The following is a 23,535-nucleotide window of genomic DNA, read 5'->3' on the forward strand; positions in this document are numbered from 1 at the left end:
AAGAGAGATTAGAGAAATTTAGTTGGCAATGGCTTGGAGGGTGTGAAAATTAAAGACCTCCTGACTCCAGTAAGGAAGCGCGAAATTAAAGTTTTTATATTTTTACGATTCAAAATACAACCAACATATCAAATTCGACTTTCTTATATCGGTAATGTATGATCCGATATCAAAAGTTTAGGTAATAATTATATCGGTTAGAACATACATTCCGCTAAAATAACTCACAGCTCTTCTATCGATACATAGTTACCGACAGATAGTAGAAGTTTGGATAAGTTTCCTATCGATAAGAAAAGTCTGAACTGATAGAATAATATGTCAACTTATTTACAAAGTTGCCACCAAAGCGTTGGTCTATCGGTTTCAGCCCAATCAAGATCGATATAAACCGAAAGAAGCAACCTCACATATTCTAGGGACAATAAATGACACTTGTTCTGTCCTGTTCTACTTTCATGCTAGTTAGGTTATAAGTTTGATTTGTCTTGTGAAATTTTTTGATATGTCAGGTGGTTTACGACAGGGTGACAGATAGAAGCAGAGGGTTTGGTTTTGTTACGATGGCTACTGTTGAGGAGGCAAACGAGGCCATTCGCATGTTTGATGGCTCCGTAAGCATATTTCCCTACACTCATTAATATGTCCATATAGTTGCACAAACAATTCCCATAAATCTGCTGCACCAATCTGGTCTATCAGGTACGTGTTTTAGTACGCGATCTGCCAATTTAGAACCGACACCAGGTTACTGGTAGTGGTAAGGCTCTCCTTGAAGTGGGTTCACAAGCCTTATCCATTTCATCATTATGGATATAAACGAAAAGGTAAAAAATTTAAGCTTTTTTTACCTGACTTGGTTTTCATTTTTGGTATCAGCAACTGGGGGGTAGGTCAATTAGAGTGAATTTCCCCGAAGTACCAAGGGGAGCAGAGAGAGAGGTTCTCACTGTTAGCTCGAGACCATCAAAGGGATATGTTGACAGTCTCCACAAGATCTATGCGGGAAATCTCGGATGGGGTGTGAACTCTGAGACGCTCCAGCAGGCCTTTTCAGATCAGTCTGGACTGCTTGGTGCCAAGGTTATTTTTTACCGTGAAACCGGCCGTTCAAGGGGTTTCGGTTTTGTGTTATTTGCATCTGCTGAAGACGCTCAAGCTGCACTTGAATCCATGGATGGAGTGGTAATATCTTGTACTTTTTAGTTTGGGAAATACTAGAATGGGAATTGGGTTATGCTTTCAAGGGTAATTACTTCTTTCCTAGTTCTGATTGGAATTTGGAAATGATAAGGTGACTGATTGAATATTCTGCTTTAGATTGAAGATGAATTGGAGTAAAACCATACCAAATTGGTTTTGGGAAATTGGGTTAAGTCTATGTTTAATTTTTTCTTTTACAAGGAATTGGGGAAATAAGCTATACAGTGCTTCTATGACCAGGTACAATTAAATTAAAATTCTTGATATCTAATGCATTGGGATGAGGGGGAATGTAGTCATACTTTCCAACTTGAAAATAAGGATTGAGAATCATTTCGTATAAAGCATGTTGAGTTTTGGATAATTATGACAACAGGAAGTTGAAGGGAGGCCGTTGCGTTTGAAGTTTTCTCACAATAGCTCGGGATATAATTCTTCTTTACAAGACATGGTGACAAAGATGCAAGAAAGTTCTTTAGAAACGAGCTCTGTGAGTGTTTGAGGTTGAAAACATATAATAAGGCAAAGAACGTTGATTTTTTAAGTATAGATGCTTATTTTTGTGACAATTACTTCATTTGGCAATTTTTTCACTACTCTCAAATATGTTAATTTTGTGCATCTGAAGAAAAATTCCCAATAATGTTTTGATTGAGGTAACCTTAGATAAATTTGCAAAAGGTTTGTAATTTCTCTTATCAAGGAGACACGGGATTCTTTGTGATGACTTTATTCTCAGTGAATATAATGTATATGTTAGATATAAATGTTTGATGACCTTATTCATTATAGGAATCCAAATCTGCTCTCTTTTTGAGAAAAGGAGCACTCTCATTTTCTTTAGTTGCTTATATAAATGAATCGGTGCTTATATAGATTAACTAAGTGGTTATAGACTTAGACGGTTACTCTCTAATAACCTAAGTGGATCCCAAGTTTTGCTAAGTGGTTATAGACTTAGACCGTTGCTCTTCAACCACTTTGCTAAGTCTTCAATGACCTCAGTGGTTATAGACAATTTATAGACGGGAATATTGAGGGACAACTTTAGTAGCGTTCAGATAAGTAAAAATAATTGTAGTTTAATGAAAAAAATATATTAATGGTTATTTTATTTCATTAGAGTTTACCGCTTGATAAAACCCTGCCAGGATTAATAATTTTATTGGCATTAAGGACAATTTATTTTATTTCGCTCCTGGGAAGTGATTATTATATGGTTCTTTCTGAAAATCAAGTTTTGTATGTTAAGATATTGCTAAAGTAAATCAGAAAAAAGTTGCTAAGTGTTTAAGATTTTTCTATAGGGGTGTGCTTATTTTGTACATGATTAATAATTTAATACCCGTATCACTAGAATTCATGGGTGAGTCTGTGGTGAAATTTCCGGAACGGAAAAAAGTCGTTACCAAATTAGAAATGTCTACAAAGAAAACATACAAGTATACAAAAACAAGAGGTTCGAATTCCTCCAATAATGTCTAAGTTCATTAAATTTTAATTTATATTTTTTCTCTATACAGTATACATACAAATATATCTAATTATTTCATATTTGACTTTCTTTCGGTTCACGTCAAGAACTAACGTTTATTTTACATGCGTGCAAAGAAAATAATACATGGAAATTTAGTTGTAATTTTAATTTTAGAATTTTTATGATTAAGAATTTAAAAACTAAAAGCATTTGTAAAAATATATATACTAAACATAATATATAAGATCTTATAGAGATAAATTGTACACCGTCGATTTGACAACAAAAAACAAAAGCAGCAAATTGAGTTTGATTTTCAAAGGTAAAAGAGCTAATCAATAAACGAAAAACTGAAAGAGTCAAAATGAAGAAAACAAAAAAAGGCAAAAAAAAACGAATTATAAAAAAAGGGTAAGCATTTCCCGACTGCATCTGCTCTTGCAAAAATGAAATAAGAGGAAAAGGGAATACATCTCTGCACTACCACCAACAATCCAACTGCATCTCAGTTATTCTCAGAAATAACACCACTTTCAAGAAGAGAATCACCAGCTGTATCCAAATCCTGAGGAAAGAAAACCCTACAAAATATGCAAGCAAATTATCAGGACTTGGTCAAAATTTTAGTGGTGCACATACCTTTGGAGCATTTGCCCTAAAGTCATATATACCAGCAGGAAATAAAATTTTCTCAAGCCTAGATAACCTAATTCACATGACGTAAAGACACAAGACAAGCATACCTGCATGTATTGTGGTACAATATCTTGCTCAGGTACTCCACATCATTTATTTCTTTACATCCAGCCACCACCTCTAGAACTTGTCTGAGAGAGAAGAAATGCTGGAAGTTGATTTTGTTTACAAAAATATAAAATGTTTATCATGAAATCTGTCTTCATCTAATTCTAGCATTTTTCAAGTTATTTTTTATTTTAAAGTCACTTTTGCTTTCTTCTTCCATGGTTTGAACCCAATTAACTCGACAAACAGTAGGATCTTCCTTCTATTATACTTGCTATTTTCCTTAAACGTTACAAAATAAGAGGCAAAAAAAACAGAGGAGGAGTTTTTCGATTTATAGAATCACTATATGGAAAATCCAAAAAAAAAAAAAAACTGGAGTCTCCATCTTGTGGTTACAAGTACCTTCCTGACATAAATTCCTATCAATTCTAAATACATCGTTCTTATCATTTTGAGGCTGTTACGTAATTTCCATTCTCGTACAAAAATGTTAAATACCGGGCAAATGGTGGTTTTCAGTGTTCTTGATCAAAAACTGAAAAGAACATAAATTATCTACTGGAGAGGGTGTTCGTTTGGCCTCGTCCTACATAAGAAACCCTAGAAGAGAGAAGTGGTGTTTCCTCATCTAGCACCAATTCTGATGCAGCGAGTCCCTTGTTTCCATCTGTGCTGCCTATGTCGCTGTCATCTTTATACATGTCTGAAGCTCTCTTGTCAGACTTCCAGTCCTGTATTCACAAATATGACCACAATGATTTATTTTGTTGAATGATTATACTCGGAACAGAAAGTTAAGATCCCAGAGCTGTAGTCTCTAAATTCAACTTAAAATAAATTAGTAGTCACTAGAATAAACATTTTGTAATATGTGCAGACAACACCAAATATACTTGTATTTGCAACTGACAACTAATTTTTTTCAAATAGTTGCTAAATGCACTCAACATTTTGATTGATATGATGGACAACTGGACAAGGAATAATTCATAAGATGCCACCAAACTTCTGTCCCAAATAAACTAATTGAAATTATTCTAGGATAAGCTAAAATCAAACCAAAAGAAACACTAGGTCTGAATTATGTACTAGTTAGAAAGCTTTTAATTTAATTAAGGTTCAAAGAAGTCAGGGGCAATTTACTCATATTTAATCAACTTTCTCATCACTTCTTTCTTTCTGTTTGATTATAGCAACAAAAATGCAGAGCAATTATGACAAATTTTTTTGGAAAAAGAGCAAGTAATGGGTACTTCTAGCAATCATAATGCGAAGAAACTATGAGAAATCTTAGAAAAACAAGTGATGGTCATTTTAGGAAGAGAATAAAACCACCAATAAACTCTCACTTGGAATTAAGACCTTGACTTTTCTAAAGAGGAATCAATTGCAACTTTTCTGTTTTCATTATACAGGGTTTTTCTTTTTAATACTTGACTGATGCAGTCAAGATATTCATTATACAGGGTTAATTGATGAAGCAAGGGAAGGCAGGGGTAGCTTCATTGCCACTTTTATGTTTTCCCCTGCTTGAAGACTACAAGCCTCCCAAAGATTTGAGAATTTATTATATTTTCTTATAGGTTTAAGGTATTATGCTATAAGATTATCATTTCAGCTCCCCTCCCCCAAACTTGATGTGCAATGGAGCTCCCCCCCCCCCCCCCCACCAACACACACGCACACAAAAAAAAAATTGTTACCACTGAGGGCAAGGCACGGACCAGCACTAGCTGAGAGGTAAATTACCTTTACTGGCAATGCGTCAGTAGGTAGAGGGTTGGATGCCTTTCCATCCTTCACCTTCAAATAGTTGTACATCACCACACCGGAGAGAGCTGAGCAAAAAGCGTTCATTAGAAATGTAAAGCATAGAAAAATTCCTGAAAGTGATATAATAAAGGAGTGCAATTTGGGACTGTGACTGCGGTACATATTATTTATTAGGTCTGGAAGGCAACAGTTAAATAGCGAAATTGTTTTTACCTTATGTTGCAGGTTTGCTTTTTCTTGGCTAATTTAGTGCATAACAGCAAAATTTTGTGAAACAAATATATATATGGTTGAGTGAAAGGTATTTGAAGATTTAATCATTTAATAGAGTTTGCTTATACACGTGTAACTGATGCTGAGAAAGTTTAATTGCACTATCAGGGTCAATAGAAGCAGAATTGGGCTTATTCTAGCTTAATTGTAAAATCAATTAAACTAAGCAGCAAATACATTGACTAAACAAGAATTACTGTGATAACCCAATGGGGACATGACTAAACAAGAAGTACGACGATAACATTAAGGTCAGTGATGGCCAATTTGGAAAACCCAAATATCGAAAGAGCAATTAGCATCCAATCCATCATAACTGCAACTTCAAACAGTGCATGATCAATTTTCAATTTTCTTTCTTCAAATTGTCTGACTCTAGATGCTAAGCATAACTAAGATTTCAATCAGCATTGATTAAGCTAATAAACAAAATGTATGAACAACAAGCTGAAATTGGAATCGACCAGTATTCCAGAACCAGAAGTGAATGAGAGAAAGTAAAGGAACCCAACATGAGTGGATAAAATAAATTCAAAAAGTACTAACCTATTCCATAGCCAGTAATATTGAGGCCAGTGATGGTCGATTCAGGGAAAATAATGGTTGAAAGGGCAATGAGAATCCAATCCTTAAGAACCCCGGCAACTCGAATAGTGACGGCCCCAGTTCTACCAATTACCAGAAATATTGAGAAATTCAAGGCCAATGCACAAATTGCATTCAAGAAGAAGATCCAGAAGTTGAACTGTATATGTGACAAATCCATCCCAGGTTTCTCCAGCACATACCAAGGCACAAACAGAAACAAAAAACTGTGCCAAAAAGAAAACAATTAAATCAAGATAACAATCACATCGATCAAGTTGCCAATAGCTACCAATAGGTTTACAATGCACATGTCTCATTGGAAGTACAACATAACTCAAGAGGTGGTACAATTCTCAGCTCAAAGCACACGACGTGACATTGAAGTTATAGTGCCTTATTTATCTGTCCCTGACCCAAGACAACCTTAACTAGTGCACTGCTACCATAAAAGGACAGACATGTTTTCCATAAAAGGTTGAATGTATTCAGAGAAAAAACAAATTATTGCACGTTAACTTGTATCTCGAGCACCATAAAACAAACCAGATGGAAATTTTCCAGTAATTGTACAATTCAAGAATGCACTTGAAAGGGTATATGTTTACCTGCAAGGGGCAATGTAATATAGACTTGTAACAGGATTCAGTGTCAAGCCCTTCTTTTGAAGAAGAACCTGAGTCAGTACCAGTCTTAGAGCCTCCGCAAAAATACCAGTGACCTGGTACACTGTACCAATCACATTAAAATGTATCTCTCCGTATGAAGAGACGACTACGCCAACACTAACCAGTAGCATGTTGAGGAACAGATCGCATCTCAACTTGTCAGTTCCACATATCACAGCCATCACAAAAGTTGCAACCGGCACTATATTAAAAGAGCGCGTCAGGTTGGAGCTAAAAAAATTAGTGCTGATCCAGGTACAACAATTCTCTCTTAATATGGTGATAAATATATGTTAAACTGGATTTTGAAGGGTGGACTGATGCTAAGTGTCATGTAGTACAAGCTTAATTAAGGGTTCATCGAGGCTAATCTGAATAGTAATTTAGGGGCAGTATACCAAAACAGTCCATACCATGAATGTCATGCCCATACAAGTTGAGCCATCAGTAAACCAGCTTGTGAACACAATAAAGACTCGGCTTGTCGATTTTACAAAAAAATGCTCTTTAGCATTAATGGTTTCTACTCTATCTAAATTAACATAGTTCCCTTAAAATAATTTCTGAAATGGCAAATGGTTTCTGTAAACAATCAAAAGACGTTATTCCTGGTACATCCTACAATAAAACACTGGATATTACACTACATAGAAGGGGCATGGGAAGCTCACTTAAGGCCTTAAGCATCTGTATGAAAGCCACTGAGATATACAAGTAAGCAGTGTTGCCAAACCTGTAGCATAAAAGCAATAGTGAACTTCTATCAAGCACAGAATACTGTTAATTACAGAAGATAAGTATCTTGACTTACAAAAAAAAGAGTTAAATCTTATAAAAAAAATTATAGTCCACACTAATAGCTTGTGTAGTGTTCTCGTTTCATTAATTTATCGATGGATCCAATTGTAGCATGCAAAATGAGCACTCATTTTCACTTACCAGAGACTGGATGCAAAGAAGGCACTTATTGGAATTACACAGGTTGCATATCTGCATTGGACATTAGCATATCTCATAAGTCGTAAGAATTAGTTAGGCCAGGAAACGAGCAGAAAAGATCAAATAAAAGCACATTACACTCTTACATTTGAAAAGTCATCTTGACAGGTTGCACCACCTGGCATTGATACCATCATAAAAAGTAGTTAGTATTTTCCAAACAAAGTGAAAAGGAAGGGATTACATGATTTTTTTTTTTTAAATCGAAATCATTTGCGAAAATTTGTTCGAAAATTGTAGAAAGGTGGGTACATTAGTAGAAAATTGAAGCAAGCAAATCATACCTTAAAAACGCGAACAAGTAAGATAGCCACAGCACCCGAAAATCCCATATGAATCATGGTAAGAGTAATAGGAAATGGGAATTTGAAATACTTTGGAGATAAAACCCACTGCAAGAAGAAATTAAAGAAAATGCAGTAAATAAGAAATTTGCAGAATGAAAGGTACATTGAGCTCAAATTCGATTGAACTGAATTAACATTGGGTTAAATTCAGGCTTAGATTAAGAACCAATATTTATTTAAGGCTTATATAGAACCCTGACTTCAAAACTACTGGCACGTGTATAGTACATACTAGCAGGATTTGTTTAATGATATTGTCTGTACCTTGTTAAACAATATAACTCCCGATGAAAGGCAAATGTAGATGAGAATGTAAAAATAAGTTAGCAGAAGCTGGTTACTAATCTTCATTTTTCTCGGCTTCTACAGAGTACAGATTCTGAAAGTAACTCAGGATCACTAATTATTGCACTCCGTGACAATACTATCTGCTCTTATATGCATCATTCATTAATAAATGCTTCTGAAATTCCTTATTGACCTGGATTGAATCAATTTAGAAAAAGAAGAAGTAATGTGAGAATAGGTTAAAATAAACAGACTGACATAAGCTTGAGTGGGAAGAAAGAACAAAGGTAAGAATAAAACAGAATACTTGAACAGTAAGCAAAATTTTCAGACATTCCACTTTTGGAAAGGTCAGAAACAATAGAGTGGCTCTCAAGGCATAGAATGTTCAATATTTTACACATGAAAAATTAAATTACACAAATTGTTACTTTGCATATGAAATTTCTACTAAAGACCTGTGGCTAACAGAACTTTTATCCACTTAATTAACATAAAACCATTTGTTCTGTCTCTAGAGACGGAGCGAGAGGTGGCCAGCGCCGCCTCCCTTCCGTTCTACTATTTGTGAAGTGCATTCCTAAAAAATAAGGACCCTTCTACAGGAGCAAGCAACACAACTACCATGGTTTGGAAGATCTATCGGCAGCCAATGATCCATTTATTGCGCGATTTTTCGAACAGAATAAAGAGTTTTGTCAGCGAATGCGAGCTATTGATGATGAATTGTCCTTTATCGGGTCTCCCGTTTCCGATGATGATCTGGTTATTCAAATTCTTGCGGGTCTCGGGTCTGATTTCAACTCCGTCGTTGCTGCAGCCAATGCCAACCGTTTCTCTTCCCTCTGATTCCGTCCCTGCCGCCCTCTACACTCAGCCCCGACCTAACTCACACTCTAACTCACGTGGAAATAGATCTGGGAGAGGACACATAGATATCGGGGCGGGTCCAATAATGCATCATATACCCGCCAGCAGCCCATTTTACCAACTCCCTCTAGGCTGACTTTTTATGGGTCGAATCTCTCTGGGCCAAATTATTCTGCATGGCCTCAATCTCAAATTCCTGTTGCTCGGGCAAATAATCCAGATAAAGACACTGTGTCAAATATGCTCCAGGAGAGGTCACAGTGCCCGAATTTGCTGGTACCGCACCGATTTTGCAAATTATTCAGATCAGTCGGTCCGATCATGCAAGCTCAACTCACTCAATCCGGATTTCAAGCTAATAATGCTCAAACCACCTCTTTTCCTACCTGTCCCGAGTGGTATTTAGACTCGGGTGCAACTCACCACATCACCAATGACATCAACAACCTCTCCTCGTACTTGCCATATGAAGGAATGGACTCTCTACACATTGGTGATGGTCATGGTATGGCTATATCTCACATTGGCTCTTGCACCTTATCCTTCTATACCTTTCATTTTTGTTTAAAGGATGTTTTGCATGTGCCATCCTTTACTAAAAATCTTTTGAGCTTGTCTAAACTTGTTCTTGATAATTCAATTTTAATTGAATTTTGTTCTTCTCATTGTGTCATTAAGGATCGGCACACATTGACGGAGCTACTTCAAGTCAAGCTCATTAGTTGTCTTTATATTCTCCCTCCACAAATAAAAGCTTCTCCTCAAGCCTTCTATGGTGCAAGAGTCTCCGCAAATATGTGGCATCTCCGTTTTGGACACCCCTCATCCGATACTACACAAAAAATCTTAGAATTACATGATTTGTCTTGTTCTAATAAAAGGATGGCTTTGTGTCATGATTGTTGTTTGGCTAAAGTGCATCGCTTGCCATTTACTTCTAGCAATTCTTGTACTTCTTTTCCTCTTGAAATAATCCATTCGGATGTATGGGGTCCTAACTCGATTTTTGTCTCATAACGGTTTTCATTATTATGTCACATTTATTGATGATTTTTTCCGATTTACTTGGATTTATTTCTTGCGCTCTATGGGTGAAGTTACTCATGTGTTCACTTTATTTAAAACTCAAGTTGAAAATTTATTTGATCGCACGATTAAAATTCTTCGCACGGATGGCGGCACGGAGTTTAAACCCATCACACGAGCTTTTCCCTCCTGTTCATCAAACATCGTGCCCATACACTCCGCAACAAAAACGGCGTATCCGAGCGCAAGCATCGTCACATTGTTGAGTTGGCACTTGCCTCCATGACTCATTCTCACATTCCCGATCGATTTTGGGACGACATCTTTTCAAGTGTGGTATACTTGATTAATCGGCAACCATCCACAAATAACTCTTCTTCTCCCTTCTTAACTCTCTTTAATAAACATCCCGATTACTCTTCTTTACGGGTTTTGGATTGTTTATGTTTCCCTTATACTATACCATATAATGATCACAAGCTTCAACCTCGCTCCAAATCTTGTGTATTTCTTGGCTACCCTACTTCCCAAAAAGGTTACAAGTGCTTACATATTGAATCTAATAGGGTTTTTATATCTAGACATGTCATTTTTGATAAAGAACAGTTTCCATTCAAAGATCAACCTGCAGCTCAGATTTTGGATTCAACAGCTCAGCCTCAGGTTGCCTCCACATTGCCATTGTTCTCCCTTGGCTCTTCGATGCAGCTTTCCCACAGCGACTCTGCCACAATCAATCCCTCTCCTTTCCATGATTCGGGTCAGTTAGATCCGTCCAGACCAGCACCCCTCCTCTCTTACATCGGATTGCAATCCGACTCTTCTAACAACAATTCGGGTACTTCTTATATTGGAAGGAATCCCACAGCCCCACCTCATTTTCCCTCCTTACCTGCGGGTACTTCTGTCATTGGAGCGGATCCCGGTGCTATTCTATCCTTACCTGCGGGTCCAACAATGGTTGGAGCGGATCCAGAGAGGTTTTCAAAGGTATACAACGGGCGCCAAAACTCAAACAGAGAGCTGCTTCAGACCCCTATTTCTGTTCTTCACCCTTCCACTCAACCTTCCTCGCATCAGATGGTCACCAGATCGCGAGATCAGACACGTAAACCGAAACACTTTCCCGATCATGTAGCACTTGTTACCAAAACCTATGATCAAGTTGAGCTGAAAACTTATAATCAAGCAAAAGTGCATGCCCATTGGATTGAGGATATGACTAAGGAACACAAGGCTTTTCTCGCTAATCGCACATGAGATTTAGTTCCTGCCCCTCCCGATTAGAATATAGTGGGTTGTAAGTGGGTTTATAAGATCAAACGGCGGGCCAACGGTTATTTGGAACGTTACAAGGTTAGGCTTGTGGCCAAAGGTTTCCATCAAGAGGAAGGTATCGATTATTTTGAGACTCTTAGTCCCGTCATTCGACCTCCTACCATTCAACTTGTGCTTACTCTTGCTCTCACTCATGGTTAGCCGATCCACCAATTAGATGTGCACAATGCCTTCCTACATGGCACTATTCAAGAAACCGTGTATATGCAACAACCTCCCGGCTTTGAAGATACTTCTTATCCTTCGCATGTATGTCGCCTTTCCAAAGCTATATATGGCCTTAAGCAAAGTCTGCGTGCTTGGTTCAATGCGCTTAGTTCGGCCTTTCTTTCTCAAGGGTTCATTGCTTCATGATATGATCCCTCGCTCTTCATTCTTTCCTCACATGGCTCTTCTCTTATTGTACTCGTTTACGTTGACGATATCATCGTAACCGGGTCTAGCTCTAACCTTATCCAAGCCCTCATTCTTTCTCTTCAACACAAGTTTCCTATCAAGGACCTTGGCCCTCTTCACTTCTTTCTTGTCATTGAAGTCAAACCGACTTCCAATGGGCTTCACCTTTCTCAAACGAAGTATGTTCGTGAGGTTCTTACTCATGCCAATATGCATCACTCCAACTCTCTACCATCTCCCATGGTGGTTCACACTTCCCTATCCCGATTTGAAGGAGATCCATTTGATGACCCTCACTTGTACCGATCTATAGTGGGTGCCCTTCAATATGCCACCCTTACACGCCTCGATATTTCATTTGCGGTCAATCGTGTGTCCCAATTCATGCAATCATCTACCACTATTCACTGGGCAGCCGTAAAGAGAATACTCCGCTATCTCAATGGCACCTTGTCTCATGGTCTTTCTTTCCGGCCAGCCTCTTCTCTCACCCTCAATGCTTATTGTGATGCCGATTGGGCTAGATCTATTGATGATCACAAATCCACATCCGGCTTTTGTATTTTTCTTGGCGATAATCTCATCTCTTGGAGCTCCAAAAAACAACCCACGGTGGCCCGATCAAGCACCGAAGCCGAATACAAGTCCCTTGCCATTGCAAGCTCCGAACTTGTTTGGTTGCAATACCTCTTGGCCGAATTACATACCTCTCACCCTTCCCCTCCTATTTTGTGGTGCGACAATATTGAAGCGACCTTCTTGGCTTCAAATCCAATCATTCATGCACGCACCAAGCATGTGGAGATCGACTACCATTTTGTACGAGAAAAAGTTGCTGCTAAAACTCTTCAAATCTGATATCTTTCTACCCATGACTAGTTGGCCGACATCTTCACCAAGCCTCTTACATCTCCTCGCTATCTTCTTCTCTCTTCCAAGCTCACCGTCCCTTCACCAGGCTTCGCTTGCGGGGGGCTAATAGACTATCTCATGCAACAACTCAAGCAAAGTCAACGGATGAGGCTCAGTCAACCAAGTTAGTTATCAAGGAGATTAGTTAGAATAGTTTGTTAGGCAAGATAGTTAGACTAACAAACTTTGTAGATGCATTGTATCTAGACATTAGTTGATATATGCTCTCATTATAAAAGAAGTATTAACCATTGTAATCAGGTCAATGATAGGCCTAAATTATATATACATTCGATCTGATTTTTATCACGAAATAACACCCAATATCTTGTATTTTGAATATAAAGTGAATAGAATACACCTAGGATCAAGTTACTGCGTTTGTTTGGTTTTAATTTGCAGAAAATGAAGAAAAACGAAGAAAAATGCCCAGTGCGGACGCACGGTTTGCGATACGGCCGCACTAAGTACTTAGATTGATTTCTGGACGCGCGCCAATTTTAAAAATGTATAATAAGTTATTCATCAAAATCCGTGTTGACGCACAGATTTCGATGCGGCCGAAATCTGGACGCGCAGGAGAAAACTGAGCACAGTGCGGACGCACTGTAGCACTAGCAGTCAGCCAAAAATTGAGTCTGAACTTAAAACGGCCATAACTTTTGACTCATAACTCCGATTTAGGCCTATGACCACTTTTTGGAAAGCTAGCGAGAATATCTACAACATGAGAAACTAAAAAAAGAAAATTTGGTCCAGTACGGACGCACTCAGTACTTAGACGAATTTTCAGCATCTCAGAACTTCACAGAAAAAAAGTCTGAGCCTAGTGCGGACGCACTCACTTCTAGTGCGACCCGGAGCACCCACACTGGACCCGCAGAAGCCAAAATTATACGTTTTCAACACAGTTTCTATTTTTGGCGCATTATGGACGCGTTTTTACAGTCAAAACTGGACAATGCATCATGAGAAACAATCCAAATATAGCACCCACTCACCCCACAACTATGCCTCTTGATTGGGCATAGAGGAGGTTCATTCCCATTCAAACATCATCCATCTCTCATCTCTCTCACCCCTTGGTGCATGTCCATTTCCAAGGAAATACACACTTAGCGTAAAATTATGCAGCCAAGGAAAGCTTTTCAAGGAGGACAAGAAGGAGATTCGAGTAAGAAGTCGGCAAGATTGAGGATTTTTATCCAATAAAGGGTGTAATCATTTCTTTATTTCATTTCTTCTTATTTTTGTCAAATTTTGTAATGGATCTCTCAATGAGAGAGTAGATCTCTCTCTAGGGGTTTAGGTCAATGCATGAACTTGTTTAATTGTATCTTATTCGGTTATTTGTTTTTATTATGATTGTTTTATGGGATTTGATTGTTAATTTCTGTGATTTATCATTTGTGTTGATTACATAGTTTAGTACTTGAAATCGCGGTAGTCCCGCTTTGGAATCGCTTTGTTATGCAAAGGATCCAAAGAAGTAGGATGAGAAGAGAGTACCAAATTATGAACACAAATATCTTAGGTTTTGGGTTAGAAGCGACCGTATTTTGATATCCATAACCGGAACTATAGAAATTCAGGGTTAGGGTTTGGTGAAGAACGACCTAGATTGATAACCGGAACTATATCCATAACCGGAAGTCAAAACCCTACTTAGGGCACCTAGATTGATTAAGTATTGATACGTATTTTGTGTAAATGTGATTGTTAAATATCCCTTTAGGATGATGACAACACCTAAAATTCGAGGAACATTAACCCAACCTACCAAAATACTTGTGTCAATAATTAGTCAATATATGCTAACAAGAGCTCAATGGGTCTAGATAATTAGGATAAAGAACGACCGTGAAGTCCGAAATTATCTAGGCACGTTATTAATTCACGACCGTGACCCTTTTTAACACTTTAGGTTAGAAAGCTCATCAAATCATACATGAATTTAAACAAATACCGAATATATAGAATTAGCAAGGGATTGTAGACTGAATACCCCTAGATCTTCTCATCTAGAAAGCAAACCAACCTTTATTTTCTTTATTTATTTACTTTTATTGTTCAAAACCTTCTTTTCGGATATTGAACCCAAATTTAGATTAATTAGAACAACCCCCCCCCCCCCCCAATTTACTTTTATTGTACTTTACTTTATTTTATTTTCTAAAATTTATTACTAAAGTTTAAGCATAGTAATTAAACATGCTCTCTGTGGATCGATACCCGACAATATACTACACAGTAGAATTGTATACTTGCAATCTGAACAAAAAATGTATTTAGAGATAAAAGGTACATCTTGATTGTACTGAAACTTTGGACTATACCTTTTTAATGTAACAATCAATCAAGAAATCAATAAAATTCTTGTTTCATACCTCTGTGTTTTAGACTGGCTGCATTTTGGTTTTGGGAAAGCAACACTTGAATCGGAAGAGACTCACCGTCCGAGTTACGCCGCTACGCCGATTCTTGTAGCACACCACACCATGAGAACTACCGACTACGGCAACGAGTCTTCCCCAACCTAGTGGTAAATTCGCATCCTATGCCCTTTGGGCCTTTGCCTAGTTTCTGGACAGAGCCCAAAAAGGAGTCTAGCGCAGTTTTAATTTTCCTTTACTTTCTGAAAATTAGAAAGCTTAAATAAATTTCTCCTTTCAAATCTAGCCGAACACAATACCGCAGTTTTACAAATTAACCCCTCGGACAAGGGATTTCTCTCATGATATGTTAAGGAGATAATTTCAGTTTTAGATTACATGAACAGAGGGCTACATCGCTATGGCAATAAATGAAGAAAACATGTTGAAATTTTATTTGCTATGTTATAAAATATTTAATCGCTCAAGTTTTAAGTTGTTAACTAAAAAAATGTTGAAAAATTTCCTAAAAGTGAGAATTATTTTGAAGTGAAGAAAAAAAATTGAAATGTTTTTTATCATATTATATTTCGTAAAAAAACTATAAAATATTTCTTGGGCAACAAAATCATTTTTTTTTAGAAAAACAAAATGTCAAACTCATTTTGATACTTAAAAATTGTAAATTTTTATTGTACAATAATGGTTTAGTTATTCGTAGTATCTATGACGTTATGTTTATTGTAGAGGAGGTAAACTCTTTACATTGTCCTGAGAATAAAAAAGCTTTTGTCTTTTTTTCCCTTTTTATCTCATATAAATTTGTATTTATATCCTTTAGAGAAATGACGCTATCAATATAAATATCCCTTATCCATAACAGCTAATATTCAAAGACAAATTGGGATATGGATGGATGATATTATATTTACTTGGCCTTCGACATCTTGATCAGCTTTTTTTTCTTTAAAAAAAAAAAGAAATAGAAGGTTTCGAAAAGTCAATGCATTTATATGCAAAATTTCTAAATAGAAAAAATATAGTATATATAAATTTAAGCGTAAAAAAATGACTTGATTATAAGTTAACATTAATATATTTATTTTTAATCATTTTTTAAATCTATACATATACAAAATTAATTTAAATATTAATAAATTTTGCATGTAAATGCATTACAGTGAAGTAAATTGGTTTCAATAATTTGAATGTGTCTGTAAAATCAATATGATAGATATTTGAGTTGAAAACACCCTAGTTCTACTCTATGATTATTATCTATGATTAATAGTTTGTGTCCATCAAAATTTCCTAAATTGTTCATTTTCACATAAAAACATTATAATTGATTAGTTTTGCACAAAACTCAAGAATCTTTTTTTAATTTAATTAGAATAATATTAAATAGAATAATTAGTATTATGCTGAAGACGAAATTATAATTTTACCTCAACTCTCTAATTGTTGTAAAAACTAAAAAAGAAAATACTATCCTCTATTCTCATTTCTCTTTCGCTCTCTCTCTCTCTATATAAGTTGACTAATATCAAAACGTTTGTTCCTAAACCATGGAGCAAATATTTTGGTTTTTACATTTGCAAAATCCAAATAATCGATCTAAACCGTTCAATCTATAATAAATTGTGCTTGGAGACAAAAAAAATTTATTTTTTGAAATTTGTTTACTATTTGTTAAGCTAGTTTTAAATTATTGTTTTCAATAATCTAGAAAATTTTCATTATTTATTAAAAATCAATAATTTTAAAACTGACTTAAGAAATAGTAAAAATATTCCAAAAAAAATGTAAAATTTAGTCTCCAAGTACATTTTAATATAGAGATCAAATCTAACAGTTTGAATTAACTGTTTGAACTTTAAAAATTAAAAAACCAATTGGTTGCACTACAACTCTGGAACAAACATTTTAATATAACCTCTATATATAATATAAAAACTATCGAATATGAAAATTTGTATATGATATTTTAATGATGAATAATGGGTCAAGGTGTTGGGAAACGAAAGGAAGGTGTGTTCAATATTTTTAGAGATATTTAGATATATGTCCATCATAACTTTATCAATTAGATATTTTTCCATCAAAATTTTAAAATTATCTATCTATCCATCTAAAACTCACTCATTTTATCAATATACCCATTTCTTAATACCAGTCAAGTGTCCATGCGTTGCAACAGGAATTGAAATATTATTTTGATTAATTTTTTTAAATGTTATTAATTTTTTCATTATGTATTCATCAATAACAAGAGCAAACTATAACCTTAGAGCTTAATACTATAATATTTTGGAGATAATTAATTGTAAATACATATCACACATGTATGCTGACCCTTGCGAAATATATATGTTCATCACATCTATGCACCATATAAAAACTTATATTGAACAGACATAAAGTCACGTATTACTGATCCCATCCATGTTACAATTAAATAACTTGCTAATTTGTTTCCTTTGAAATTAAATAACAAAAAAGTTACTCTTAGGTACCTTATCTTTGGCTGGAGGTGGATTCTTCTCAATTTTTTTTTTTTTTGAGTAAAACCCGTAGGTATTTTGTATTTAAAGGAAAGGGGTCTACATTTAACTATTACATTTTCCTACTTGACTGGAAGGTAAAAAATTAAAACAAACATCTAAAAATAAACGGCTCATATAGCAGCCCAATGTTCCTACCCTTTTTTTCTTTTGCGCAAAAACTTAACAAATACAGGGGTCTAACAATAATTTTCGTCCAAGCTTCTCACATAACTCTCTTGTGTTACCAGAAGCTAAAACTCTTAAAAAATGATGGTGCGAAGCGAATTTTTTGCTAGAACCTAACAATTCGATTTTTAAAGGATTGGATTATGCACATAATTCACACAATTCCAATTATGTAACAATCAACATACAACATGAATTCCAAATTATGCAACAATCAAACATACAACATGACAATCGAAAAAGATAATTTAATTTCTGAAAATGAAACATCAAACAAGTCCAAGAACCACGCACCTGTTTGCGACGAGCGTACCACGAAATTATGGATCAAACGTCTCGAAATACCTCGCAAAGTCTTGCTCGTCCGAGCCTACACCTATATTACACGTATTCACTTGATTTAGGCTTGGCTCAATGGTCGGGAGGTTCAATTGGGGGATACGAGTTGTTTTCTGTTTTCTTAAACGAATTCATATACCCTTTTTATCGGTTTCCTTACTTAACACCTCTAACCCTCACGCAATTTGTAATTAGATCCTCCAAACCATATACCATCTCGATTGGGTACAATTCACTTACCGTTTCATTATTTTGGTTTTCGCAACCATTCAACTTGTCCGATTTCTTAAACCCTATTTTGGTCGAAATTCGAATTAACCGATACACGTTCTGAAATTTCAAGATTAAGAGGTAACCCTACTGATTACAAGTCTAATTGGTTGGATTAAACTAAACAATTCACGATTATTCCCAATTTCGATTTTGGCATGAAACCCTAAAAATCGAAATCAACAATCGAGGTGAAATCAGGAATAGAATCGACAAATAAACAATCAAAGAAGCTCAAGGAGCTAGTCTACAAGTAATTCAAAACATAAAATCTCGGGTTTAAAATGAAAACCCGAGTAATCGAGAAATCCGAGTTTGAGAGAGATAGAGAATGAGAGAAAGGAATACCGAATAGGAGGGCTAGGAGAGATCTACGGCCAATTTCTCGCTCTTTCCTTCGATTCCCCGAGCTTTGGAGCGATTTGGAGGGTTTTGGAGCTCTCTCTCTCTCTCTTTCGCAGAACACACACAAGCACAGGGGAAAGGGGCGGAGGGGAAAGAGAGAAAGAAAAAGAGAAATTTTGGGGTTTTATTAAAAGACCCTCTGAGTGTGGACGCACTCAATTTCAGTGCGGGTCGGCCACCCGCACTCAGCACTTAGCTGAATTTCAGCAACTCAACACAGAAAAATCCGAGCGTAATGCGTCCGCATTCAAATCCAGTGCGGGTCAGTCACCCGCACTCAGTACTTGGCATATTTCGGAAAAATTCAATCAACACAGAAAATTCATGAGTGCGGACGCACTAATATCCAGTGTGGGTCAACCCATTCGCACTCAGTACTTAGACGGATTTCTTTAGCACCTCAGCAAAACACAGAAGAAGTCCGAGCGCAATGCGTCCGCATTGAATTTCAGTGCGGGTCAAGACACCCGCACTCAGGACTTAGTCAGATTTCGAACAAGAGAAACTGGAGTCAGTGGGGATCAGCCATCCGCACTCACCCCCAGTGCTGACGCACTCAGAAGAAATTCAGAACACAATTTAAGAAAAACATAAGCCAATGCAGATCAACCATTCGCACTCACCACCAGTGCGGACGCACTGAGCCTATAAAGTATCATAATCTTGAAATTTCGACGCGATTTCGATTCACACTTGACTTACTTATTTAGAGAAGCATTATTTAAGATTTAAATTTCTATTTCGTTAGCATGATTTTCGATTCTTGTCTTTAAAACATTTAGAATTTTAATTGTTAAAATTCAGTAACGTAACAAATACAAAGATAAAATAAAATAAAAGAGGTTGAAATATTTATATCTAAATAGTGAAATGTTGTTATCTTCGTCTGTCAAATTAAATATATTTTGGAACCAACGAGCAGAAATAGAAAACGTGGCACATCCAGCATTGGTGTTTTGACTGTTTTCATGTTTGGTGCGCTTAAATTTAATTGATAATAATAATTTAAAAGAAAACTTATAATTAAAGTCTTATTATTAATTATAATGGCCTGTTTTCATGTTTGGTCCGCTTAATTGATAATAAAATTTTATAAATTAAGTACTATATATGGGGCCAATTGATCCGTTCAGCCGTTCTCTCTAGTCTCTACCAGGCCACCAGCTATGTCGCTACGCTACTACCAAATAATGACAAATTAGTGGGCTAAAACATCCAAAATGCGTAGAATGGCTGATATTTAAGACCAAATAATGACACTGTGAAATAAATTTTTGTCTTTATTATTCTATGTACATGTGACCTGCGAGGAGCTCTTGCTTGATTGAAATCATTAATAAAGTACAGTTGTTCATCAGTGACTAAAGACACTCAAATGATTGTCTAACAGAGATGTCCAACATTTTTTATTTTAGTCCTTCAAAAATAGTTTGTTCTGTTTGCTCACACACACATGCATGCTTCAGTTCTTTGCATTTATCAAATATTTCTTAAACTGGATTATGAAATTCTTTTATCAGTGATAACTCGATTTCTTTATTTTATTTTATTTTCAAACTTGTTTGGATTTTATCGGTTTTTCTTTTAAATATTAGGTTCCGGGTTTATATATATAGATATATATTTTCAGAACTTCAGTTTTTCCGTAATTTATAAATTATTCTTGAAGAAGAAATTCTCCAGCTCAGTTTTTGTACAAAAAGTTCACAAGAAATCTGACTTGTTAAGGCATGAAATTGGATGCATACATTTAAATTTCGAGTCTGAAACTCTGAATGCATATGTTTAAATCATTCAGGCAAGAACGTTAAAAAAAAAACAACATTTTTTTTTATAAAGATGGACTAGTTTTTGTTGTTCTAGTCAGTAGGGACAGAGGGGAAGTCTGAAATTGGATGGACTAGTTTTTGTTGTTCTAGTCAATAGAGAAATAAATGACAACAAAACAAAAGGAACGTTGCTAAATTGCTAACGTTGTGTGTGTTTGAGAGGAGAAAGAGGCGCCAATAGGCCGAGGGAATACGAAGCCACGAAGGGATAAGAGGAAAAAGATGAGAGAGAAACAGCAGTGTTATCAGGAATTCAGAATCCAGGGCTTTGTCTTGTTCAGAGTTTCTGACAAAGTCCTTGCTTCAACTTGTCCGATCAATGTTGTACCATTCTGGTACTTCATCAATTTATTTTTCTGTGGTAAATAATTATTAAATTTACTTCGATAACAAAGCTAATTGAAAATAAAAAATAAATTCATGCATATTACACACTGAGCCGCGCTACATATTCATATTTACATCTACATTTTCATATAGAGATCTTCTTCTTCTTAAGAAAATGTACTTGTTGAACGAAATTTATATATTGTTTTAGAATTTTTTAACTATTTCTTAGATAGATAGAAAATCACTTAATTTGAAAATTCTAAATCATTCAAAAACACTTATTTTCAATTTATCTAAAAAATTAGTAAAACAATTCTAAAAAATGTAAAATTTTCTCTCCATGTACATTTTTATATAGAGATCATGTTTAACAGTTAGAATCAAATATTTAAAATTTGAAACTAGAGAAATAAAGTCATTGCGCATTACCATAGCAGCCTCATTTTTTTTTTTTTTTCAAGTAAATGTCAAAACTCAAAAGTTTAAGCTATCCAATTATTATTTTTTTTCTTTTTCTCTTTGAGTTTCAAACCTGTAATCTCTGATTGTGTAATATGCATATTACTTAAATCTTACTACAATTAAAAAAAAAAAGTAATTAATTATGCTGTCACAATTTTGGTACCATCACGAGTCTGATCTTGTCTGACAGAATAACTACTCACTATTTGTTCAGTCTGATTTCGCACTCTATATATCATACGATTTATCTGGTCTGACAGAATAATTACTCACTATTTGCCCCCACTGCCTGATCTTAACAGCAAGGAATCAATTCAGAATTCAGATTTGATCATTCAATTTGAAGTTGGCTCAAATCTGATCTGCATCTGCTTCACCAACCAAAGGCATCTGTAAAACTGTCGAATAGCTAAAGCCCTGTTTAACAGCTGTCAAAGATCAGATTCCCAATCATTAATTTAACTAGGTCTCTGGAAATAATAAACTATAGCAACTAGCTAGCCAACTTGTGCACGGTGCCACGGTCCATGACAGTTTGATCAGAAAAATGAAAGAGAGTTCCCAGACAATATTTTTTTGCCAAAAGTTTGCAATTCACATGTCGCGCATCATGTTGCACCTTTTATAATATGTACTCATGACACCATGTCAGCATAGCACTGACAATAAATACGCTTGTCACAATTAAGATGAGTAGGTGCTTCTGGTGTCTTGTCTGTGGCGCTCATAGCCACCAGTAGAACTCCACAATATTTTGTAACAATTAAGTTGAGTTACACAATATTTTCAAATAACTTTTTTGTGCGTCAATGCACACGCAGATACGTGCAATAAATTTATATTTATATTTTTAAAATTCAAACTGTTGAATTGTTTAATATAATTTTCGTACAAAAATATATTTGGAGATCAAATTTATATTTTTTTAATTATTTATATTATTATTTTTAAAGTGATAGAAAATCATATGATCTAAAAATTCTGGACCATCCGAAAATAGTAATTTTCTACTAATATAAAAATAGTAAAAGAAATTTAAAAAAATATTATGCATCATGTTTAACTATTCGAATTAGTTATTTAAAGTTCGGAAGTAAAGATACATATTCATAATAGAGGCCGATCTACAAAGTACCATAACCTCACTATCCTAAGTATCATCTAAAGTATCACTTAACACAATGTTCTAAATAGCGCGCTATAGCGACGTCGCAATAGCGGCGCTATAGCTTTTTCGGACATTGAACACTAAGCTATGGGATAAAAGTGCGTTATTTCAGCTACGACCGCTATAGCGGTAATAGCGGTCCGCTATCTGCGCTACACGCTACGCGCTATAGGGCATGCTATGCTACATAGGGTTTTATATAAAGGCTCAATTTGAAAATTAATTTTAAAGATCAATTTTTTCAAGATCTATATTGATTTTGCTTTTAAATAGAAATAGATAGATAGTTTATTCCATGATGCCTAAGTTTTTTTAATAGAAAAAATATATAGTTTAAGTCATGATGTTTATGTTATTTTGAATGAAAAAAGAATAGATAGTTTATGAATATTTTAATTCCTAAATTAATTTTGTGTTACTTATTGTTTTATGAGACTTTATATAATGTTGATAATTAGTAGAAATATAAAATATAATTTTTTAAATAAAAAATGTCATGTATGATAGCTTTCGTTATAGCTACGTTATTCGCAATAGTTTTTATTTTAGTTTTTCTGCTATGATGCGATAATCGCTATTTAAAACCTTGCTTAATATTCTTATACAAGTTAAAAAAAAAAACAAAAAAGCTTGCAATAAAGCTAAAAATTACTTTACCAACTTTTTCACATAATTTATCCTTTCTCTCTAAATTAAAGATAATTATTTTATTTTTAAATAAAACAA

The 23,535-nt window shown here is 35.3% G+C and overlaps 2 protein-coding genes and 1 long non-coding RNA gene across 4 annotated transcripts; 2 read left to right on the forward strand and 1 right to left on the reverse strand.

Moving 5' to 3' along the window:
• The first annotated feature begins 479 nt into the window (after window positions 1-479).
• On the forward strand, window positions 480-1,935 carry LOC144557899 (RNA-binding protein CP33, chloroplastic-like). The gene is made up of 3 exons (XM_078306543.1): window positions 480-614; window positions 880-1,185; window positions 1,580-1,935. The coding sequence occupies exons 1-3, from the start codon at window positions 564-566 to the stop codon at window positions 1,703-1,705; spliced, it is 483 nt and encodes a 160-aa protein (XP_078162669.1). The 5' UTR covers window positions 480-563; the 3' UTR covers window positions 1,706-1,935.
• A 1,878-nt stretch (window positions 1,936-3,813) lies between these two features.
• Window positions 3,814-15,373, reverse strand: LOC144557900 (putative sugar phosphate/phosphate translocator At1g48230). Of its 2 annotated transcripts, none has more exons than XM_078306546.1 (10): window positions 15,356-15,373; window positions 8,337-8,553; window positions 8,010-8,117; window positions 7,812-7,843; window positions 7,666-7,716; window positions 7,398-7,459; window positions 6,667-6,928; window positions 6,020-6,285; window positions 5,177-5,265; window positions 3,814-4,158 (listed from the first exon to the last, which is right to left on the reverse strand). In XM_078306546.1, the coding sequence occupies exons 2-10, from the start codon at window positions 8,421-8,423 to the stop codon at window positions 3,979-3,981; spliced, it is 1,137 nt and encodes a 378-aa protein (XP_078162672.1). In that variant the 5' UTR covers window positions 8,424-8,553; window positions 15,356-15,373; the 3' UTR covers window positions 3,814-3,978. The 2 variants fall into 2 exon arrangements, with proteins under 2 accessions (XP_078162672.1, XP_078162671.1); XM_078306545.1 differs by lacking the exon at window positions 15,356-15,373 and adding an exon at window positions 8,985-9,209.
• Window positions 4,167-5,104, forward strand: LOC144557901 (uncharacterized). Its single transcript, XR_013512816.1, has 2 exons — window positions 4,167-4,827; window positions 4,879-5,104. It is a non-coding gene; the product is annotated as an uncharacterized LOC144557901 (long non-coding RNA).
• Window positions 15,374-23,535: the final 8,162 nt, after the last annotated feature.

Source organism: Carex rostrata, chromosome 8 (genome assembly GCF_964058835.1).
Source record: "Carex rostrata chromosome 8, lpCarRost1.2, whole genome shotgun sequence".
NCBI classification, from domain to species: domain Eukaryota; kingdom Viridiplantae; phylum Streptophyta; class Magnoliopsida; order Poales; family Cyperaceae; genus Carex; species Carex rostrata.